The following is a 21,402-nucleotide window of genomic DNA, read 5'->3' on the forward strand; positions in this document are numbered from 1 at the left end:
AAGGGGAATCGGGCCTCCCTCCAACCGCCTCCGCGCAGGCGCCTCTGAGACCACGCCCCCTAACCCCAGCATCGGGCTCGCCCCACCCCCAGTTGAAGGAGCACCGCGCAGGCGTGCCCTGAAGCCACGCCCACTTCCCTGATTTGACAACATCGCCGGCTGAAGGAATACGCAGGCGCCTTCTAGACGCGCCAGATCCTTGAACTCAAACACCGCCCTAAACATAGTACTACGCAGGCGCTAACTATCTCCTCTGCCAACTGCCCGCCCCTTTCTCTGCGGCCGCTGGAGACACACCCCTGGGGCTCATGCGCAAGCGCCGTTCTTCCCCACTCGCGGTGGGCTGTCTCGTTACGCATGCCCGGACAGCGGCGGGACATTCCACGGATTTTACCGCCGGAAGTCCGGCGGCCATTACCAAAGAGTGGGAGTTCAGCTGGCTAGCTAGAGGGGCTTGTTTCCGCCCCGCTCCTGGGAGGTGGGCGGCCATTTTAGGTGCGTGTAATTAAGGGCTGTGGCGGGATTGGCTCCGCTTCTAGGTTCGTCTGCTGCTTCCCACCTACCACGGCCGGATCCGGAGCCCGTCCCCGCGGGGCGGGACCTCACAACGGCCGACTCTTTTCCAGGTGAAGGGTAACCCCCGGTACGTTGAGGCTTTGAGCGAGCCTTTCCGCTCCTTCCCACGGGACCCCAGGACAGGCTGTACGCCCCCGCTGACCCGCCCTAGGGTAGGAGACAGAATGGGAGGCCTCTCTAGACTCCTCTTGTCCCCCCAAGAGCAGGTGGGGACGAGTCTCCTGGAGAGGCCGCTTTCCCTCTTCACCGCTTGCGGCTCGGCCGTACACTCCCCTGGTCTGGACACTCCTCGTTTGCGGCTCTGGCGGGACTGTGGCCAAGTCCCTCCCTTTTTCTTGTGGGCCAGACCCACTGGGGAAATACTTTTGGTCAGGCCGAGAAGAGGAGACTGTCTTCAATGCGCCTCGCTCGGGCGCGGAGAAAGGAGGAGGCGCCTCTTGGGGACCGCCTTCTCTTCGCCCGGCCGAGCGGGGCGCTCCAGGAAAGCGCGAAATGCGAGCGGAGGCCGGCCGCCTCTGGACCTAGCCATTCTTCCTCATCCTTGCCCCAGGGGAGTTTTGTATTACTTCCTAGAGGCTGAACGAGCTCACATTCAGCGATAAATGGTGGGGGAAGAAATTGCCAAGTGGGTGGCCAGGGCAGTTTGGATAGAATATATTCAGGCCGCCTAAGCATGTTTACTTCCTTTTTTCCTTCTCATAGCCGAAGAGACACTTAAGTTCTGGAAATAGCGACTCAGTATCATGGCCGGCAGCCCTAATGAAGATTCAGAAGGAAGCAGAGTGCGTAACAACTATTAACTTATTGGTGAACTGAAATTCAGAATAATTGAGGTCAAAAGCATAAACACTTTTTAATTAAAGCAATAATTGAATTGTCTTTCTTCCCCCTCTCCCTCCCCCCCCCCCCCCCCCCCCGCTCCAGCCGATTTACTTCAGAAGGGCTGATACAGTCCTAGGCAGAAACCGTGCATCACTTTCCTTTTACAAACACTTTAATTTGTTGTAGTTTTTTAAGTTCTGGGGGTCGGGTTTTAAATCACGGAGAGGCAGTGGTGGGGGATTCAGTAAAGGGAAATGAAAGAAACAACTTAGTGTTTTTCTGTATCAAATAAAACTTTTTCTTTCCCTTTTGACATTTTAGATCACTTATGTGAAAGGAGACCTTTTTGCATGCCCCAAAACAGACTCTTTAGCCCACTGTATCAGTGAGGATTGTCGAATGGGTGCTGGGATAGCTGTCCTCTTCAAGAAGAAATTTGGAGGGGTGCAGGAACTGTTAAATCAACGTGAGTTTTAAAAAACAGCTGAATTAGTCTGCCTTGTCTAGAGCATCTTGATCTCCTGTTATATTTTAGTTATTAGACAGAAACACATGCAGAGAGTGGGGTTCCTAACACTGGGTACTTGTAACTCTTCAGATTAAGGTTAAGGTTTTTCTCTACAAAAGTAGCCTCTAGTTTGGGTCTTTATCACACCAACCTTGAATTCTTGTAAAGGTTTCTAATCTCTCTCTGTCCTAAAACTTTGTTGATACTACTCCACTTAATTCTTAACCTTTAATAACTGAAGTGTTTAGCTTCGGTTCTATAGGTATTAACTCAGCATTCAGGATCCTCTGTTTACCCATATTGTACTTACTCCTCAAAGAGGAGTTTAGAAACCTTCCTTACAGATCCTTCCCATCACTTCTACCAGAGATTTTAAACCAGAGATAAGTGTTAGAACCACCTGTAGAGCTTCTGAAACAATTGCCGAGATCACAGTTCAGGCTTATTGGGCCAGTCTCTGTTGGTGATTCATTTAAAACAATTTCTTACTGTTTTTTATTGTAGTTCTTTATAAATGTGACACTGTCTCTTCATTGAAAACTCATTACTAATTAGGAACTTTTATACATCTGTGTTCTCCACAATGCTTAGCACAATAAATAACTCTTTGTATTTGAAAAAAATCTTTAAAGTGAATATGGGTGTATTTGAAAATATGGTCAGGACAAAAGATGGGGTAAGAGGAAAATGAGCAAAAAATAAGAAAGCTGGAAGTTAAAGAAGGCTGATAAGGAGGGAAGTGTTACAGAGACTTTCTTCAGAAGTAAAATTATTTTTAGCTCTGAAGTGAACTCAGATCAGTAAAGATTTTTTTTTCAAATTGAAGAATGCAAATCGGTGCTTTTATTTTTTTATTTTTTTACCCTTCTACTATTAAATAACTTTTTCTTAGAAAAGAAATCTGGAGAAGTGGCTGTTCTGAAGAGAGATGGGCGATATATATATTACTTGGTAAGATGGGGGTCGTTTCTCACTATGTCAGTTCTCACTAGGTCATAAGGACTGGTGAACACATGGGCTGTACTGTATTTGTTGATCATGATTCTAGACAACCAAAGATGACAAAAAGCTTTTGATCTTATGCTCACTCAGATCAATTTGGAGCACTGGGTTAGAAAGGAACCTGAGGCTGCATCCCAGCTCCACGGTGGAGAGTACTGTGACAGCCACCAAAAGCCTCTGTTCTAAGACTTAGAAAAGTTAGGGATGTCCCACATACTTTAATTCTTTCCTAATTATAATGAGATAGAAAAAATAATGTCTCAAATGACGTATTGCCCAAAGGAGTTTATCTCTCACTCTCCTCTGTTGAATGCAGTGCCTGGTATTACTTAGCTCTTTTCCTGCCTTTTGCCTCAATATGGGATTCTTTCACTGTCAATGGTCTTCAGGCCCCAGAAGGAGTGCAGGTTCTTGGTGATAGTGCTGGGTTACTTAGAGCAACCAACCCACTACATATGTGATTTGGACAGTACACGGAGTGGGGACATGTCCTGAGGCCTTTGGATGTTCTCCTTAAAGCCAGTGTGGCTTCCAGTCTTGTTTGGAACACTACCAGTTTCTTTTTGTTCATTATAGAGAAACAAAAAGCATATAAGTGTGGTTTCGAAATAGACTTAACAGGAAGTTTTCAGGTGGTATTGGTTCTTCCTTGTTGCAGATATATTGCTTATCTCGTGGAAGCGGCACAAAGACTTTGACCTACCTTGCTTAAAAACAATAGACAATAGGCACCGCGTGCTAATCTGGGCTTCTTGGGAAAAGGAAAGGTTATCACATGACAGTGTCTGGGTTTCTCGGGCTTTTTTTAGTAGATTTTCCTGAGGGCCTCCCATAACTGGAAAAGACAATATATGACATTTGTCATCCTGCTCTGAACTCTTCTATAGAAATATATTTATTTTAATTATCAGGATGTTGGGAGAATGTGATGGCTCTTCTTCGGCTGTCATTTTGGACTAATGGAAGTTTGAATTCATTCTTTGTACTCAGATTACAAAGAAAAGGGCTTCACATAAGCCAACTTACGAAAATTTGCAGAAGAGTTTAGAGGCCATGAAGTCCCACTGTCTGAAGAATGGAGTCACCGACCTCTCCATGCCCAGGCAAGGAAATCCCGGGCCCTGAATAAAGACTTTTAATTGTGTGGTGGAATTTGCTGTCTGACTTGAAGGCTTAACTCAAAATATAGGCTTAAAAGTGGACAAATTGAAAAACTTCTAAAAATCAGTGAACCAGTGATCAGCCTTTAAGCTGCATTATACACATTTCTTAGCCTGGGTTGAATGAATCAGGATAATTAAAACACACCTGCTTCAGACTACTTCATAGGGAGGACCTGTTGGTCAGTCACCTTTGTTGAATTCTGGGTGTCTTCTGCCCGAGGAGACTGAGGCTCTGTTCTTGAAGCAGTAAAAGCCTAAGAACCAAGACTGAGCAATTGTGATTTTTTTCTGGGCCACTTCATGTGTCCCAAGCTTGTTAATCTGGTGTGAAGAAGGTTGTAAATTATCACTGCCTTTTACACTACATGCTTGTGTTCAGTGTGGGTAGTAGCCAGAGGATATGTCCCTTATGTAATGTCTTAGATCCTTGCTATTGGGAGCTTAAGGGAATGGCTTTGGGGGTGCAATATACTCTTTATTTACTTTCTTTTTAGGAACTAGGCTTGGGGTCATTTCTCTTCCTGTCAGTCTAATTTTGAGTCAGTGCTGACCATGTGTGCAGGTTTGTTTCAAGCCCCAAGTTATGAATGTGGCTACAAAATCCGTCATTTACCCTGGGCTTTAATGTGTTCGTGTCTTCCGTATCAGAAACTCTTGTGTGATAAAAATCTTTTAAAAAAAAAAAAAACTCTTGTGTGTTTTTGTCATAATTTTTTTAGGGACTTAATTATCAGACTGTATGAAATTAGCCATTTTAAGCTTTTTACCCCTAGGGATATTGAGGATCAATAGAGTAACATCTTAGAAGAAAGGTTCCAGGTAGGAGAGTTTTTGTGGGCTTGACTCAGGTTTCTCACCTGAACTGCAGTCAGCTTGGCATTTCCCAGCATTTCATTTTGATTTCCTTTTTGCAGAGATCCTGTCCTTTGTCCCTCTTTTCATTTTCCTTAGCATTTCATTATCCTAAGTGTGTTTTTAAAATCCCAGCTAGTTTTTATTAATAGCTATAGAATGATAGTCTCCCATGTCACCGCAGGTACTTTCTCAAGGTAGCCTCAAACAACTGAGAAGTGGCATCTTACCAGCAAAAGAGAAGCGACAGCTGTTGGATGTTGGGGCTATCTAGGAACAGCCTTAGGTGACTCACAACAGGAATTCACTTCCAAACTCCCACCATAGGTGTGAGGCCAGATCATTTGTCTTTATGCTTTGGGTGGGTGCAGCGCAAAGGAAGGTGAAGAAATGATTTCCTAGGTACCTTCATCACAACCCGTGGAGCTGTTTTGTCTTTTTCAGAATTGGATGTGGTCTTGATCGTCTGCAATGGGAAAATGTATCTGCAATGATTGAAGAGGTGTTTGAAGCCACAGACATCAGAATTACTGTGTACACACTGTGAACAGATGTGTGCTGTGGATGTGTCCGTGGTCTCCTGTCGTCCCTACTGGACCGTAGCACTGGACGAACTGACGGAAAACGGTCTGAAGAAAGTTTCATGTGAAGTAGTCTGTGTCACAGGCCAGACTTGGGTTGCTGTATTCTTATGATGGGACTGGGATTCTGGAGGAGGGATTGCTTGGGAAATGTTGCTGTGATTTTTTTTTTTTTTTTTCCCACATTCAGGAAGGTAAGGAGTAGAATGCCCCATATTAGGCAAGGAAATCAGAGATGTTGGGCCTCTGACCCGTTTTGATCCAGGATACTACCTGACTTGTTCAGCTTGCCACTAGGTGGCAGCATTGATTCTACTTCTCTGCTGTTAATAAAAATTTCAGGAAGGATGAACATTTCAATTAGTTTTGCATCTTTTGTCATTGTGAGCTTGCTTGGTGTTATCCTTATGTCATATTCATCCTAGGAGAGAATTATGGGTTTGGTTTTGTTTAAATTACAAAAATGAGTCTTAACGTTGTTAACAAGAAATTTGTGGTGACAAAAAAGGAAAAATAAATATTTTTTTCTTGGGGGGTCCAGTGACGTTCTGTGCACATGGCTGTTGTTCTGGACCTGGTAATGGAGGATTTGCCTGTAACTAATTGGGGAAGAATCAGACAAAAGATCTGTGGGAAGAGTAGCAGGGTGAGAAGAAATAAGAACAGATAAGAACTGTGGGTCAGCGTTACTGGGAAGGGAGGTGTTTAGAATCTCCTCGTGGTGAACTCATCCTCTCTTCTGTCTACCACATAACTTCTGTGATTAAACGGGTCTGAATTCAGTCATGGAACAAGTAAAATAATGTATACGAAATGTCTGCTAAATTGCTTAGGGCGAGTAATGACTCAACAAATTGGTGCTTCTCAACAAAATCCTTCATGAATCTTTTAAGAAAAAGGCCCACTTCCTTAAAAAATTCTAGTTTGGCAGTTTGGGGTGGGGTGGGGGAATTGGCTAGGTTTCTTGGTGTCATTAAGCTGCAGAGGATTGTGATCGTGCAGGAATCATAATGGGATGAACAGTATATATTAGTCCCTTTTTCTTTAGCTAAGAGAGCAGCACTTTATCCATTCCAGTGTTTACAGTGAGAGAATAGGTTCCTGGATTCAGGAGCAAAGGTATTGGGAAAACTACTGGAATTCTCTTTTACCATTACTATGGTAGTAAGAGTTAAAACAGGGTTGCCTGGCTAGCTCAGTCGGTAGAGCCTGCAACTCTTAAGGTTGGGATCACGAGTTCAGGCCCCACATTAGGCGTGGAGCCTACTTAAATAAAAAGTTAAACTAACCAGACCTACTATTGATTTTCTCACTAGGGTGAATTCTGGGTATGTTGTAGGACTTGCTGCTTTCCCAAGCATAAAAAGAACTGGATTTCAGAAGGGGCTTGTTGAAACACTAGGAAAACACCAGTTAAATATAATCTTTGTACTTTAGACTTGTGTTCTTATCACACTGTAGCATGATAGGAGGCAGCAGTTTCAAAAAGTATTTCACTTTTTCTGTATCTCTGGAACAGACAAGTTCATGTCATTGGGATAGGAGTAGTGCAGGGCCAAGTTCATTGTTGAACTTAGACTGAGGTTTTTTGAAGCTTTGCTTCTGTCCACATACGGTAAAACTGAAGGGGAAAAAAGAGAATGAATACATAATACAGGAAATGAGAGTGGGATGGTAAGAGGAAACTTAGAATCAAAGTATTTTGCTCAACTATGCAAATAAATCTTCCCTCTTGACTCAAAACATTGGTTTTGTAGGCTTCTACATTTAAAGGGATTAGGATTAATTTTTTTCATGGAATACGAGCCTTCAAGATTCTTTGAACAAAGACTACTCTTGGGAGGACTGGCTGTAAGTGGAATTCTGAGATTCAGTGGAGATGTGATAAAGTGCTCTGTCATTTGCAGATAGTCTGGGGGTCAAATTCTGATGACTTATCACACTCGAGGCTTGGGAAGAAGAGGCATGGCATGATAGAATGAGCACGTTATTCCTGGAAACCTAGTTAGAGTTTGGCAAACACCCAGAAATTTGTACGTGAAGTTTTGCTTCTATATAGGACTCAAGCCTTGGAAGAAAGGAGACTTGACACCATCCTGCTGTCACCATCAAGTACTACATACCAACTAATCTACAGGGTGTGTGTCTCAACATTGAAATCCTACTTATTTTCTCCTTGATCAAGTGGTTAATTGCTTATTAAGTAGCAATGAGAACATGGGTATCTTATGAACAGATTTCCCCTGCCCTTTGTTTCACCCTCTGCCATATTCCTTGTCTTCAGAGAAGGGAAGAGGCACTCATTTACAAGTAATCTCAAAAAATACTTGATAAAGGTCAAGACAGGTGGGAAGTCGGCCTGGGGGAGTTGGTATCCTGTGTTGCCTAGACAAGCCCTGGGTTAAGCCTCCCTTCCACTTTCTATTGTCATGGCTTGGCTCATAGCTTGGGAGCATCCCTATTCCTAGGACAGTTCACTGTTCATAGTAACTTCTAAATGCCCGAGTTCCTTAAAAAACCTGTTCACGGAGAAACCATACCACTTTTATTAATGTTGCTATTTTTCTTTCTTAAAAAAAAAATCCAACTTCACATAAAATGCATTTCTGGACCTATTTCAAAGATCTGCACAGACCTTGGGTCTGAGGTTCTTTGCCTCAAGCAGCCCATTTGGGGAAACAAGTAGGCCCTTCTGCCCCTCAGATGCCTGGTGCCCGTATATGGTTGCCGTTTCTTTCTTTGCAACTCACTTTCCTCTTTCCCAAGAACAGCCTTAGGGAGAGCCATGGCTTAAATGATTTACAGCATGAACAGTATATTTAGAGTCCTTGGAGGACCTGTGCATTAGGATTGGTTGGTGTCCAATGTTGTCCAGCTCAAGTGGTATTAGGAAGTCAGGCATGTCCCAGATGGCCATACATGTCACTGCTGTCTCCTGGTGGCAGCAGGCAGACCTTAGTGAGAAAAGAGAAAGCATGTTACTGAGAGCCCACTGGCCCCAAACAATGAATTTTCTTTTGAGCTAGGGTTTCTGTCTGCCCTCCAAGCAAGTTTGAATTTCTCCCCCACAGTCTCCTGTGATTGCCACTTTACCCGGCATTAGGTGTGTTGTGTTCATGTTTTGGTGTGGTTCATACAGGGAAAACCCCAGAAGATCCCTACTTTAACTAGAGTTAAATATATGGTTAAGTCCTATTCTGTCATTTTTCTTTTAAAGATGGAATAAGAGAAGGCAAATTTTCTTTAGCAAATGCCCTTTTCTTAGTATTTTAATTAAGCAGAGTTGTTCTTTTGGGCTTTGAGATTACAACTCGATTTCATGCCAAATTTTTTTTTTAACTTGGTACATTTTAACCTTTCCCTTCAGGAACATGAATAACTCAGCGTACAGGGAAGCATGTTAATGGGTCCAGATAATACGGTTATGTACACTAATGGAAGGAGGCTTATGGTGTGGAACATGTCCAATAATATTTTATTTAAAAATAATTTGACTTGGAAGTGGACTTTTCCCTCAAACGGATTAATCTATTTTACTTCCATTTACATTAGCATAAGATACAACCCTCAATTATCTAAAATTAAAAGCTCCTTTTAATCCTCCTTGAAATGCTTAATTTTTATAGCAGACTTAGCTATCTAATTACTCAACTTAATGGAAAAACAACAGTACACACACACACACACACACAGAGGACTTGCTGGCTAGGCAGCTGGAAGAAGTGGCCTCTGGCTCTGAAAGGTGTTTAAGAAGAAAGTATACTATAGTTAAGATTAAACTACCAGTCATTCTGGAGAGTCTGTGTAGGCTTTATAATTACAGTGATAACACCTACACTAATAAAATCTTCAAGGAATTTAAAAGTTTATTTTGTATTTTCAGAGGTCACCATTAAAAATCTGTTTTTACCACTCCTCACCACCACTCAGAGTGGTATCTGATTTTATGTGAGCAGAGTACAACATGGTATTATTTGACCTATTACTTGGATAGGTACTTTTTGTAAAAAATGGCTTAAAATTGTGTCTTCTCAGATTGACGAGTGCTCAGGTGAAGAATTATTGGGCACCCTGTGTGCATGTCTAATAGCAGACACCTGCCAACATCATGCTCCAGAACACTGATACTTCCCAAAACGTGTCTATGACGCCACCTCTTCTCTTAAGAATATTGAGAGTGAGAGACATCAGAAATAAATTGAATAGCTTCATGGAAGCATGCTGCTTTATGTTTTATTAATACGTGAATTGTTCCAGAATTGAAAGTGGAGAAGAGGGTGGTAAAACACCCTTTTCTCTGTTTCTAGAGGATTTTGATCATAACTCAGGCCTTGGGGGGGGGGGACTTGGTTTTAGCATTTCTACGGGAACAAACTAGATCAGACCAAACTTGAAAAAAGTTAGTGAAGGATCTTTTACCCTCTTTCCTGAGGGTACTCGGCCTGTTTGTGTGAGAGTCTAATTTACCCTCAGCAAGAGGCCAAATTGGCCTTAATTGTGTCCTAATTATTTGCTTAAATAGCTAATCTTTACTTCCAGTCCTCCGATCACATCTTGATATCTGTAGGAGGCTATGTCTGAGCTGCTAATTTACAAACCTCTTTTTAACTCTTTCATCATTCCTGCATAAAAGAACATGTTGCTGTGATATCCCCATTCCTGAATTCCACATTTTTTTATCAGCTCTGCTGAGGTCTTCTCAAAGTAAGAAAAATGTTCTTGCATTATACATTCACACAAATTATTGGTCTCCTTCAAAGCAGAACCATTTGTTTGAAAACATGAAAGCGTCTCTGGCAATAAATAAATAAGCTGAATACAAATCCATTTGGGGACTTTCAAAAGTACCAAAGATTGAAAAAAAAATGTCCCTGAAGGAATGAAAAACCTCTATTACAGGGCATGGAAGGGTAAACTTGCAAAAAGGGGTGAGGGTAGGGTGTCCAGAAGGTGTCCAGAGTAAGTCTGGACTCATGCCCATGGGGGCATGCTTATGGAGTGAGGGCTCCTCTCTGCTGTTCAGTAACAGGTCCTTGCACCACCCAGATCTGACCACAGCAAGCCATTCTGTTTCACCAAAGCTTTCGGATTCCTGTCAACACCTTGAGTATTCCAAGGTATGGGAAAACTTCATTGGATATAAAAGGGTAGAAGCGAAAAGGGTTTAGGGAGAAGAACTGAGGAAAGAGAAGAGGAAATGGGGTCTCCTAAAATGTTTTTACAGCCAACCGAAAGCAGAGAAATGCAGTTCGTCAGGGTAGGGCGACAAACCAAACCTACCCCTCATCCCACCTGCCCTCCAGCCTTCTACCTTGGTGACGGGCTAGGGACACAGCCTTGGCGCCATGACTCACGTGAGGCTGGGCCCAGAGGCCTACTTCAGGATGTCCGCCAACTTCTCCTCGTAGTACAGGAAGTTCTCCTGAATGTCCTCCCAGGGCTCAAAGCCCTTGGATTGGCCCTCTTCCTGCTCCACAAAATTCTGCCAGACGTACTCGAAGTCCTGGGGCTTCATGATACGCAGTCGGCAACCGGCCTCCTTCAGCTTCCTCAGCGCGGCCTGCACTTCGGGCTCCTCCCACATGAAGAGGCGCCCCACCAGGATGAGGAGGCGCAGGTTCTTGGTCTTGCCGAGGGTCCGCAGGATGCGGTCGGCGCAGGCCGCGCAGGGGCTGGATGACACGTACCAGGTGACGTTGTAGCGCAGGGCCGGGTCGAAGGAGGGCAGGATGGTGTTGAAGAAGGCCTCCTCGGCGTGGTTGGTGGCGTGCTCGTCCTCCAGGTACCCCCGGGTGGCCTGCACCTGGCCTCCCTTGGCCTGAGTTTCAACCACGTAGCACAGGAAGGTCTTGTTCCGCCCGGAGCTGTACTCCACATTCCGGAACTGGAACTTAAAGTAGTTGACGGGAAGCCTCTCCCTGTGGGCCGAGGGGGCAGAGTGTCAGGGGAGAAGAGAGAGGGATGAGCTCCTGTTCCTCGGACCAGCAGGGAGCAGGTGGCTCTCCAAACTCGGTGCCTAGGTGCACGATGGCCCTTCCTGTCAAAACAGACCTTGCCCAGGCTGACAACAACAACAACAACAACAACAACAACAACAACAACAAAAAGGACGGAATACAGAAGGGTTTATCTGGAGGAGAGGAGAGAAGTTGGAGGTGCACGTTCCAGTCACCCCAGTAGGGAGACAGTAGGGAGGGTCTCCAAACCCTCCATCATCCCTCCAACACACAGCACACTCCTACATTTCTGAATCAGTCACTACTTCACCTGGCGACACATCAGAACCACCCATGAGGACTCGGCACTTGTCAGAGCCTGGGCCCCACACCAAACCAATGAAATCAGAACGTCTAGAGGGGACCCAGGCACCAGTATTTAAAAACAAAACAAACAAAAAAACACTCTCCAGATGATTCTAATAGGCAGCCAGGTTGGAAAAGCAGTGTTCCAATAGTAATCTTACAAAGTACCAAGCATATAAAATTTCTCCTGCTAGAAGAAGAAGAAGATTTTGCAGAACATTTCCTGCTTCCATTTCTCTTCCCTGCCACTCACTGCTAGTGTATCTCAGGCATGGCTCGGCCCTTCCAGTAATTGTTTCTCAAGTCTGGCTTTTCCTGCAGGTGAGGGGGTTGTCACACGATGAATGTCCAAGATTTTTTTTTTTTTTTTTTTTATCTTTGAGAGTACCTTGGTATGCTATAGCTTGTATAGTCATTTCAAAATCATAAAAGACTTGGCCTCTGCCCTGCAGATGCTTCTAATCTAGCAGCTTGACTCTAGCTAAGAGCATTCGAAAACTGCTGATTTAAATTGCATAGGGAGCGTGGAGGATGTGGGACAAAGGTTCTTTAACATTTAGCCTTGATTCAGAGGGCAACAGAGAATTGTTACAGGCTCCTGAATAAAGAAAGCCGTAATGAAAGTGACGTCCATGGAAGATGACGTGGTAGCTTTAGGCAGATAGAGCGAGGCTGGGGAAAAGCCTCAACTGAAGCAAGTCTGCTTGGTATCTTAGGACGCCAGACTTGGTGATAACTATGTCCAGTGGCTTCGAGGGTGGGATGGATGATTAGGAAATGAAACCAGCAGAAAAAAGGCCAGGTTTAGGAGAAAGTTCAGTAGTAAGAAGGAAGAGAGAGCAAGGTTTCCAAAATGGGCTAGAGAGGGCATCAGAATTGATTGTTTCTATCTTTATGTGTGTCTGCATCTCTCTAAAATAGGGAAGCCTTTTGCAGGTTAGGAGGCCAAGGAGAACAAGGAGGCTTTCACAGGAGAGACTGAAAATATCACAGGAGAGGAGGGGATTGAGTACTGGCTTGGGGAGGCTGAATGTTTTCTTTTCTTTTTTTTTTTTTTTTAAAGATTTTATTTATTTACTCATCAGAGAGAGCGAGAGAGCACAAGCAGAGGGAGCAGCAGGCAGAGGAGGAAGAAGGCTCCCTGCCAAGCAAGAATCCTGATGTGGGACTCAATCCCAGGACCCGGGGTCATGAACTGAACCAAAGGCAAATGCTTAACCCACTGAGCCACCCAGGCATTCCTGAGTGTTTTCTTTTTAAAAAATGTAATCTCTGGGGGCACGCCTGGGTCGTTCTTTCAGTTAAGCTCCCAACTCTTTGCTTCTGCTCAGGTCATGATCATGGGGTCGTGGGATCAAGCCCCACGTCGGGCTCCCCTCCAGACATCCTGATTTCATTGGGTTTGTATGGGGCCCAGGCATTGACATTTGTAGAGTCCTCTGGGTGGTTCTGATGGGCTCCATGCTCAGTGGAGAACCTGCTTAAGATTCTCTCTCTCCCTCTCTCTCTGCCCCTCCCCCCTCATGTGCTCTCTCTAAAATAAATAATCAAATAAAAAATTTTAAAAAGGTAATCTCTGTGGTTGCCCCAGAAGATATCCTGTGGCAACCATTAACCCCACTGTTACTTCTCTACATGCCTTCCCTTTCTAACTCGTGGGACTACAGGGAACTCCCGGGTGTCCCAGGGCCTTGGCTTCTTAGGGATAAGAAGTAGGTTCCAAAGAGCTGTGTGAACATGAGCTATTTCCCTGCAGTACTCCCCGCCCCCACCATAAAATTGTCTCCACCCAAGTTTCCGTATCTCTTCCTGTCAAGTTAAGTTTCCATTGTGGAGATGGATGTGTTTGAGGACCTGGTCCCAGGATTCCTTCAGGTACTATATTTAGCTCTCTAAACCCCTCTGTCCCTGATTGGATGTGTTTATTATTTACTTAACATTTCGGAAGAATGGATGGCCTGATGATTCCCCTCTCCTGTTTCAATCCCTGTTGGGAGTTCACTCATACTGTGCTCTCCCCAATTAAACTCACACTACAAGACCACTCCTGGATTTTTCAAGTTGCTAAATGGTCCCTTCACTTCCTGGAATGGCTTTTTTTTTTTTTTCTCCTGAGAAGCACAGAGCTTACCTTTCTTGTCCAAACACTTTATGCTCTTCAAGGCCTTCTGCCAGACATCCCCTGCCCCCAAGCCTAGTCCAGAGCCATGTGTATGATGGATTCTCAGGCGAAACCCTTGAAAGTATTCATGACTGTGTGGTTGATTGGGGCTTCCCCAAAGTTGCCTGTGTGACCCCCCACCCCGGGTTTCCTTCTGGAGCTCCCAAAAGCTTTGCTCCAACTTTGCCAAATACAGCCCAGCCAAGACCGTGAATTTGGCCCAGCATGCCATTGCAAATTGGCTGGCTGGTCTGAGGCTGCTGCTTTTCCCAGATTCTCTTAAGCTCTGATGTTTCCCCCTCCTCCTCTTCCCTTTGCAAGAGGAGAGGACCCAGAGAAACCTGAAACCCAAGGGAGAGGAAGAAAGTTCACCTCTCTATAAATACCAGTTTCCCTCCCCTCTGGCAGGCAGCCCCATAGTCTACTCCAAGCCTCAGCAGAGCCTTCTGGACTAGCTGCCTAAAGAAGGGAAATACTTTCAAGAGGAAAAGAGAAGTCAGGAAGGGTCTTGGTTCCCAGTCTTTCCTTTGGGCTTGTTCAAAAACTGGGCTTTCTTGGCTTCTCAGTGGGCTTCTCCCTTTTCCAGAAGGAACATAAAGGTCAAATAAAGTTCTTTGGGCCTCCCGCAGGCTGAAACAGCCAGGCCTTGGAGAGGACTCAGGAGAACAGAGGTGGAAAAGGTCTGAAATCTCTCCAGGGAGCTAGACAACATGGCCACCTCGGGTGATTTTATAGAATCACAAAACAAGTCAACACTGTTATGCCTGCTAGCGGAAGAAAGGAAACAGTGACACTAATTTCTTAGATAATCGCAAATGTCTTTTCTTCTTTTTTCTAATAGTGTGATGCCTGAGTACTGTAGTGACTTATAGCCTTTATTCTTGCCCCCAGCAGGTGTTTTCCTGCTGAAATGGGGTGTGCGTGTGCCTGCGTATTGGAGTGGTGGTCGGGAGAAACATGCTGGTAACAAATTTCTTCATCTGGGTTCAGTCACAATTTCAGGCACAAAAACCAAGAGGGTTATTCCTCCCCCTCCCCTGCTTCTTCAAGCACCCCTTCCTCATACTTTCTGCAGATGGGTCACTCACACTTCATCTGCTGAGACCCAGTCTCCTGGGTCTTGCAATTCTCTAAGCAGGAAACCAAAAATCCTAATCTCTGGGAAAGACCATTTAGAACACGGTTGACTTGGTGGAGTGAGAAGGGTTGTGAATATTTCGTTCACATTTTAAAAATATTTGCACTCCCTAAGCATAAATCTATACATAAAAGAGAGCAACCTAGACGATAGTAGAAGCTCTGAGATGAAACATATGCTCCAAAATGATCCATGGAGTGGAAAAATCTACTTACAGATCATTGAGTGTTGACTTGGTTCAGCTTTTCTCACCAGATCTCTCATGATCTGCTTAAAAGAGGCAGACGTGCTGGTTTCCATCTCCTTCTCCCTTTTCCAGACCATTTGCAAAGTGGATGCTGAGGAGTGGGCCCAGGAAGAAGGAGGAAAGAAGCAGAGTTCTAACAGCCCAGATGGATTTTGCCAGGCTGCTGGCTCTAGGGTTGTAATTCTCGATGGGATTCTGCCCTAGGCAAGCCCTGAGCCCCTGCCTTTCCCCTGGGAGGCATTGTCTTCACACTGGAGCTCTGAGTTTCCCCCAGCCTCAGTGGAGGCCAGGGTGGCCAGAGTCAGTGGCTGTCTTCTGGTTTTCCCTGGAACAAGCCTCCCCAGCATGCTTTGGAGCCTAGGGTGAGGTGTGAGAGGCTTGCAGGATTAATGGCTGAGTCAAAGGCCCCCACTCCTTGCTGTCCCTTCTCCTCCGAACCCTGCCTTTCCTCTCCCTGTGACCAGAGTAAACCACTGGCAGCTAAAGAAGCAGCTGAAAGACAGTCACAGCCTGTGCCATTTATCTCTCTTCCATACCAATCCCTCTGCTTGCAGGTTGAGCGTGATGCAAATCATACGCAACACAACTAGAAACAAACAAAGACAAACACACAGCCAGAGGTCCTGCTGGGCAGAGCCATAGTCGCTCATCACTGGGGTGGAAAGATGAGAAGACAACTAATTCTGGTGCCCCAGAGCTTCCCTAAAGCATGCAGGAGTCGAGAGGCAGGCATGGATCTGAGGAATTCTCTTCTATGCTGAGCGCGCCTGGCTCTTCAGAGATCCTGAATTGCTCTCCTCCCAGAAACCCTCCCCACAGCTAGTTCTTTACCCTAATGGCTGGCAGAGAGACTACCAGATGATAGGAGTCCATTCATTAGTTCATTTATTTATTTAACAAGTATCTACTAGGAGCCAGGCACTATTCGTGGTGCTGGAGATAAAGCAGTTAAAAGTCCCTGTCCTCGTGGGGAAAACGGGCAGCACATAAATGATTCCTATTCAGTAAATACTAGTCAAATACAAGAAACCTCCCATTTATGGCTTTTTAAAGATGCAGTGTGGTGATTTAGAGTCAGACAGTCTTGGGGTTTATGCCCTACTCCATCCATTAGTTTTGGCCAAATTACTCATCCCTCTGAGCCTTGGTTTCCTCATCTGGAGGATAGGTCGAGTAACCCCACCCCTCAGAGTCTGGACAATGGTCAACACTCAAGAAATTAAGGCTGGTGCTGTCGGGTGGTGGCTTCTCTGGGCCTCAAATCTTACCCCTCAGCGCTGAATCTTAAGCACAATCCTCTCTACTTTTCTTCTCGTAGTTAGAGGGCTCTTTTTTTCCTTGGTGTGCTGGTTTAACAACCTGCTCTGTGACAGGAAGGGAGGAAGGGAGAAAGAAAGAGGGGGAAGGGAGGGAGGGAGGGAGGGAGGAAAGAAAATACTCATTTCTAAGGTTTGCTGATCTTTGTAAACACTCCTACTATGGAGATTTCAAGAAACCAACATGAAGTCACTGAACACAGAGTTGGAAAGGGATGTGCACAACTGATTCTCGGTCATCATGAGTTGGCTTTGGCACACTACTGCAGTTTTAGACCTTTTTCTAGCACTTTCTACCATGTAATTTTGTTAATGTTCTTAGGTCTTCTTTCTATCCCAAGTGCCCTATTCAAGCCAGAATCACGACAAGTGGGGCATATCTTCTTATTCCTACCTAGTACACCTGCCTCACTCCTGACTATTTCTCAAAACCTGCCTGCTCTTCTGCTAGCTTGCAGCCCAAATCTAAGAAGTCATACAGACAGACCCATCCCCTCCGGGAGACTCAGCTAGGAGAGGAGCTAATTTGCTGACCCCCTTGATGCCAGGGCATCTGGAGAGGAAAGAAGGGGAAAGCTGTTCCCTCATCCTGTCTCTGCACAGACACAGCCACACCTCTGGGCTATTTTAAGCCATCTGTTTACCCAGAGGGGCCCAGGAGACAGATCTCCACAGCTGTTACTTGTGGCCAGGAAACACTCAGAGCTCCACCTCCCTCCTGAACTACTCTCAGAGCACCCAGAAAACTGCCCTGCAGTTCTGCCCTGTCTCTTTTTCTGAGCCTTGGGTCAGAGAAGCCTCTGAGCCCCATTGCCTCACTGATGGAGATAGGTGGAACCCTGTTTGGGAAATCTGGGACCCGGAATGAACAAGAGCCCCGTGGAGAGAACACTTGGCTGGAGTCAGAAGAAGAACTGCTACTTACTGGTTCTGTGGTCTTGAACAAATCATGCAATCTCCCTGACTCAGTTTCCCCATCTGTAGAGTGGCAGTAAGCCCCAGCATTGTGCTGAAGGTTGAATGGGCTCACACATGTGCAAGCATGCGGTGATCATAAAGCTCTGGGCGGATATAACTTGCATCAGAGGATTTGACCATTATAACCAACTCCCCTGGGAGCCCAAAGCATGTTCAATTGAACATAGTCTAATTTTGTTCCAGACCTATCCTGCTGCTGTGCTGGGGAGACCACAACTGTGGGCAGAGTGGGTGTGCCCATGCCTGTGTGTGACCAAGGGCAGCATGGACCAGCAGGCTTAGGGGTGAGGAAAAGGATCTCCTTCCATAGAGGACCACTGGGATTGTGGACTCTCCTGACCTGGTAGCCCTAGGCTTTCCCTAGGTCTATATTAATCTGTGCTCTGCTGTTTCTTTAATCCTAGGACAAGGGGAGAGACATTCGTTGGTTGAGCACGGATGAACGCAAGTTCCAGGCTCTTGCCTGAATTCTTCCCTCAGGAACTACGGTGCATTTTTCCCTCAGGTTCTCTTAGAAATCAGAAAGTGTCTGAGTTGGAAGAGACCTTAGGGATCAACTTAGTGTTAACTTCCTTATGTTACAAATGACCAAACTGAGGCCAGGGCTGGAAAATCAGTTGCCAAGCTTAAAACAGCAAGTCTGGAGGACCACCCGGGGATCCTCTGCCCTCTGGGGGCATCATGCCTCCATTCTTCCTGAAATTTCTCCTAGTGTGGACCTTACTCTGCCTGTGGGCATTGTTGGCGATTTCCATTAAGGAAGCCTTGGGGTTGAGGGAGGCAATGTGGCCCTATGTAGTCCCTTCTTATTCTTGGCCTACCAACTTTGCCGGGTCTTTTGCAAAAGGAACAGAGAGGAAAGAGGAGGAAAGACAACTTGTTTTTATTCCTGGAGGAGGCATAAACTGGACAAGACAGAGGGATCCTGTACGTAGGCCTCTTTAGGGCCTGGAGACCAAAGGCTTAGGGTCCTTTTTCTTCCTTGGTGCTTGGCCAAGAGCAGAATACCTCTTCTGGCCAGAAGCTCCTGGGCCTGGACGATGACCTGCACTGTAACTACTCTCGCCCTTGGGGCAGATGTGGAGAACCCCTGAGCAGACTTGATTCAATATGGAAAAAAAAAAAAAAAAAGCTTCTCACTCAGCCTTAGGAAAGAGTGGATCTGTTTTCCCTATCTTAGGATCTTCCATTCCAGAGAGAAGCTCTAGAGAAAGAGTGAGAGCCATACAGAGAGAGGAGACCCCCCACTCAGCAGCGAGGAGAGTGGAGGGAGGAGGTACTTTGACCGGGACAATGTTTAAATTTGTCTGGGTCATCCCATGTCCTTATCCAATTCCCTGGAACTAGACAACCTATACCCAGAGAGGCAGGTGACAGCCCCCTACCAGGAGGCCTGAGCAGTGGTTTTACTCTCTGGGGCCTTGTCTCCGAGGAGCTGCTCCTACCTCCCCCTGGTTAGGGCGGGTGGAAGGTGTTGCCTGAGAGGCCAAGAGAGATTTGCTGCTGTCCCCCCTATAGCCCCTACCATGCACGGTAGACTCCTGGCAGCAGGACTGTGACCCTGACCTCTTCTGTTCCCATCCTGAATTCCCCCAGCCTGCCCCCAGCCCACACTCTTCTGGGGAAGAGGCACCCAGACCACACCCAGGTCTTACCCTGAGACAATCTCAAAGGGAGGCAGTTCAATCAGCTCCTTCAACTTCTCAGGGTCATCCAGGTTTTCCATATCCTCACCATTCTGGGAAGCTGGTGCGGCAGGCTCAGCGGCCGCAGCGGCCCCAGCGGCCCCAGCGGCCTCTTCTTTCTGAGCCATGGAGGGGTGGTGGCTCCACAGGCACTGAGAAAGGGGAGAGGCGGTGAGTTTCCAGGGCCAGGGCCTGGCGGCAGAGTCCCAAGCAGCTGTCAGCAGCTAAACCTGCCTGGGGACAACGGGAAGAGGAGCGGGCAAGCCAGGCTTAGTGTTGTCACCTCCTGGCCACACAGGCTTTATAACAGGAGCCCTCTGCCCCTCCCCCAGGCCCTCGCCCTCTATCTTTTTTTAATTGAGTGACAGCGGGTGCCGGGATGGGGGGAATGGAAAATCTGGCTAGTATCCCCTATTTATCAGTAAGCAAAGACAGGAAGCTGGCAGGTGGGGATGGCAAGACCTGCTCTCCCTTCCCCCACTGGCTCACACATATATTCATACTCTCTCCCTCCACTTTATATCCTTCCCCCTGTTTCCCCATGCAACCCTTCTAGCTCCACGGGGTCTGTCGGGGGCGATGGAGAATGGGATAGAGGTCGGGCATCCCGAGATTTAGGAGAGATGCTCTCAGAGATGCAAGCAGGGTGAGGTTTGTGTTGACCAAGGGTGCTGCAGAGAAACCCTGCCCCATTCGCATGCGGAGACATTGGTCCAGGAAAGGAGGGCCCTGAGATGGGGTAGGATAAGAACTTGCAATTTGGAAAGAAACCATGGGTTATTACTTAAAGGGAACAGATGCTAATTTGCCAGTTATGGCCCCATAATGCTGTGTTGGTTCTCAATCTCCAGTAGTAACAATACTGCTATTTACAAGCTTAGAGGTTTTGTTTTGTTTGTTTGTTTGTTTTTTAAGATTATTTATTTATTTATTTGACAGAGCGGGACACAGCGAGAGAGGGGAATACAAGCAGGGGGAGTGGGAGAGGGAGAAGCTGGCTTCCCACGGAGCAGGCAGTCCCATGTGAGGCTCCATCCCAGGACCCTGGGATCATGACCCAAGCCAAAGGCAAATGCTTAACAACTGAGCCACCCAGGTGCCCAAGCTCAGAGGCTTTGAAAGAGGACAGGCTGAGGTTCATGGCTTACATGTAAAATCAGACTTAATGCTCTCAACAGCCCCGGAAGGCAGTCTGTATCATTCCTTGTTTCATGTGGGGGAACTGGGACTCACAGAAATGATGGTTAAGGGCCTTGCCTGAGCTCATATAGCCCATGAGCGGGAAAGCCAGGATTCAAATCCAGGCGTTTTTACTCCAGAGACCAGACATTTGACCTCCAAACTGTGTTTCCTCTAAGTTGGTCCCTCATTCATTTAACAAATATTTGTTGAGCATTTACTATATGCCAGGTGCTGTTTCGGGTACTGGAATATGACCCAGAACAAAACAAATGAAAATCCTTGTCCTCACAGAGAGTGCCCTCTGTACCCTTGCCCTCACTTGAGAGTGTTGGACAATATATAAGATAAGTGATATATCTATCTATCTATCCATCTATCCATCTATCTCTCTTGTCTGTTTGCTGGTGTTAAGTGCTAAGGAGAGAAGGCAGGTTAGCGGGACAGAAGCATCAAAGTGTTGGGTGGTATTTTTATAGAGTGGCCAGGGAAGGACTTTGAAAAGCAGACAACTGAGAAAAGATCTGAAGGTTATGAGGGAAATATGCTTTGTAAAGAGAAAGTGGTCCAAGGGGAGAAAGAACAGGTGCAAAGGCCCTGAGGTGGGATCATTCCTTGTGTTTTTGAGGAGCAAGGTGATACCTGTGCGGCTGGAGAGTTCTAGGAGATAAGGCCAGAGATAAATAAGGGCTAGATAGATAGGGCCTTATGGACTTGTCAAGGACCTTGAATTTTTCTCTGAATGAGATGGGAAGCCATTGTCTTTGAACAGATGAAACACATGGTCTAATTTATATTTTTACAGGGTCACCCAGGCTGCTTGGTTGAGAAGAGGCCAAAGGTGGGAAAGACGAGAAGCAGAGGGACCAGTTATAAGCCTGTGAAAGGAATG

At 46.0% G+C, this 21,402-nt stretch overlaps 2 protein-coding genes across 5 annotated transcripts; one reads left to right on the forward strand and one right to left on the reverse strand.

Moving 5' to 3' along the window:
- Positions 1-397: 397 nt before the first annotated feature.
- Positions 398-5,867, forward strand: LOC111147857 (O-acyl-ADP-ribose deacylase 1). Of its 4 annotated transcripts, none has more exons than XM_022504121.1 (6): positions 398-626; positions 1,279-1,358; positions 1,720-1,864; positions 2,799-2,857; positions 3,899-4,011; positions 5,368-5,867. In XM_022504121.1, exons 2-6 carry the CDS (start codon positions 1,320-1,322, stop codon positions 5,468-5,470), a joined length of 459 nt encoding a protein of 152 aa, XP_022359829.1. In that variant the 5' UTR covers positions 398-626; positions 1,279-1,319; the 3' UTR covers positions 5,471-5,867. The 4 variants fall into 4 exon arrangements, with proteins under 4 accessions (XP_022359829.1, XP_022359828.1, XP_022359831.1 ...); XM_022504120.1 differs by having other exon boundaries at positions 399-643; XM_022504123.1 differs by lacking the exon at positions 398-626 and adding an exon at positions 685-728.
- A 2,169-nt stretch (positions 5,868-8,036) lies between these two features.
- LOC111147565 (apolipoprotein B mRNA editing enzyme catalytic subunit 2) lies at positions 8,037-19,459 on the reverse strand. The gene is made up of 3 exons (XM_022503667.1): positions 19,302-19,459; positions 10,859-11,422; positions 8,037-8,458 (listed from the first exon to the last, which is right to left on the reverse strand). The coding sequence occupies exons 1-2, from the start codon at positions 19,457-19,459 to the stop codon at positions 10,879-10,881; spliced, it is 702 nt and encodes a 233-aa protein (XP_022359375.1). The 3' UTR covers positions 8,037-8,458; positions 10,859-10,878.
- Between the last annotated feature and the right edge of the window lie 1,943 nt (positions 19,460-21,402).

The sequence above is a fragment of the Enhydra lutris genome, unplaced genomic scaffold (assembly GCF_002288905.1).
Source record: "Enhydra lutris kenyoni isolate GAN:26980312 unplaced genomic scaffold, ASM228890v2 scaffoldscaffold17, whole genome shotgun sequence".
Lineage (NCBI taxonomy): Eukaryota > Metazoa > Chordata > Mammalia > Carnivora > Mustelidae > Enhydra > Enhydra lutris.

Bases quoted from the DNA above. Each gene is read 5' to 3' on its own strand.
- LOC111147565 (XM_022503667.1), bottom strand. From the start codon at position 19,459: ATGGCTCAGAAAGAAGAGGCCGCTGGGGCCGCTGGGGCCGCTGCGGCC. The intron at 11,423-19,301 runs GTAAGACCTGGG...CTCGGCCCACAG, and splicing joins CCCTTTGAGATTGTCTCAGG to GGAGAGGCTTCCCGTCAACT.
- LOC111147857 (XM_022504121.1), top strand. From the start codon at position 1,320: ATGGCCGGCAGCCCTAATGAAGATTCAGAAGGAAGCAGA. The intron at 2,858-3,898 runs GTAAGATGGGGG...CTTTGTACTCAG, and splicing joins GGCGATATATATATTACTTG to ATTACAAAGAAAAGGGCTTC. The intron at 4,012-5,367 runs GCAAGGAAATCC...TGTCTTTTTCAG, and splicing joins ACCGACCTCTCCATGCCCAG to AATTGGATGTGGTCTTGATC.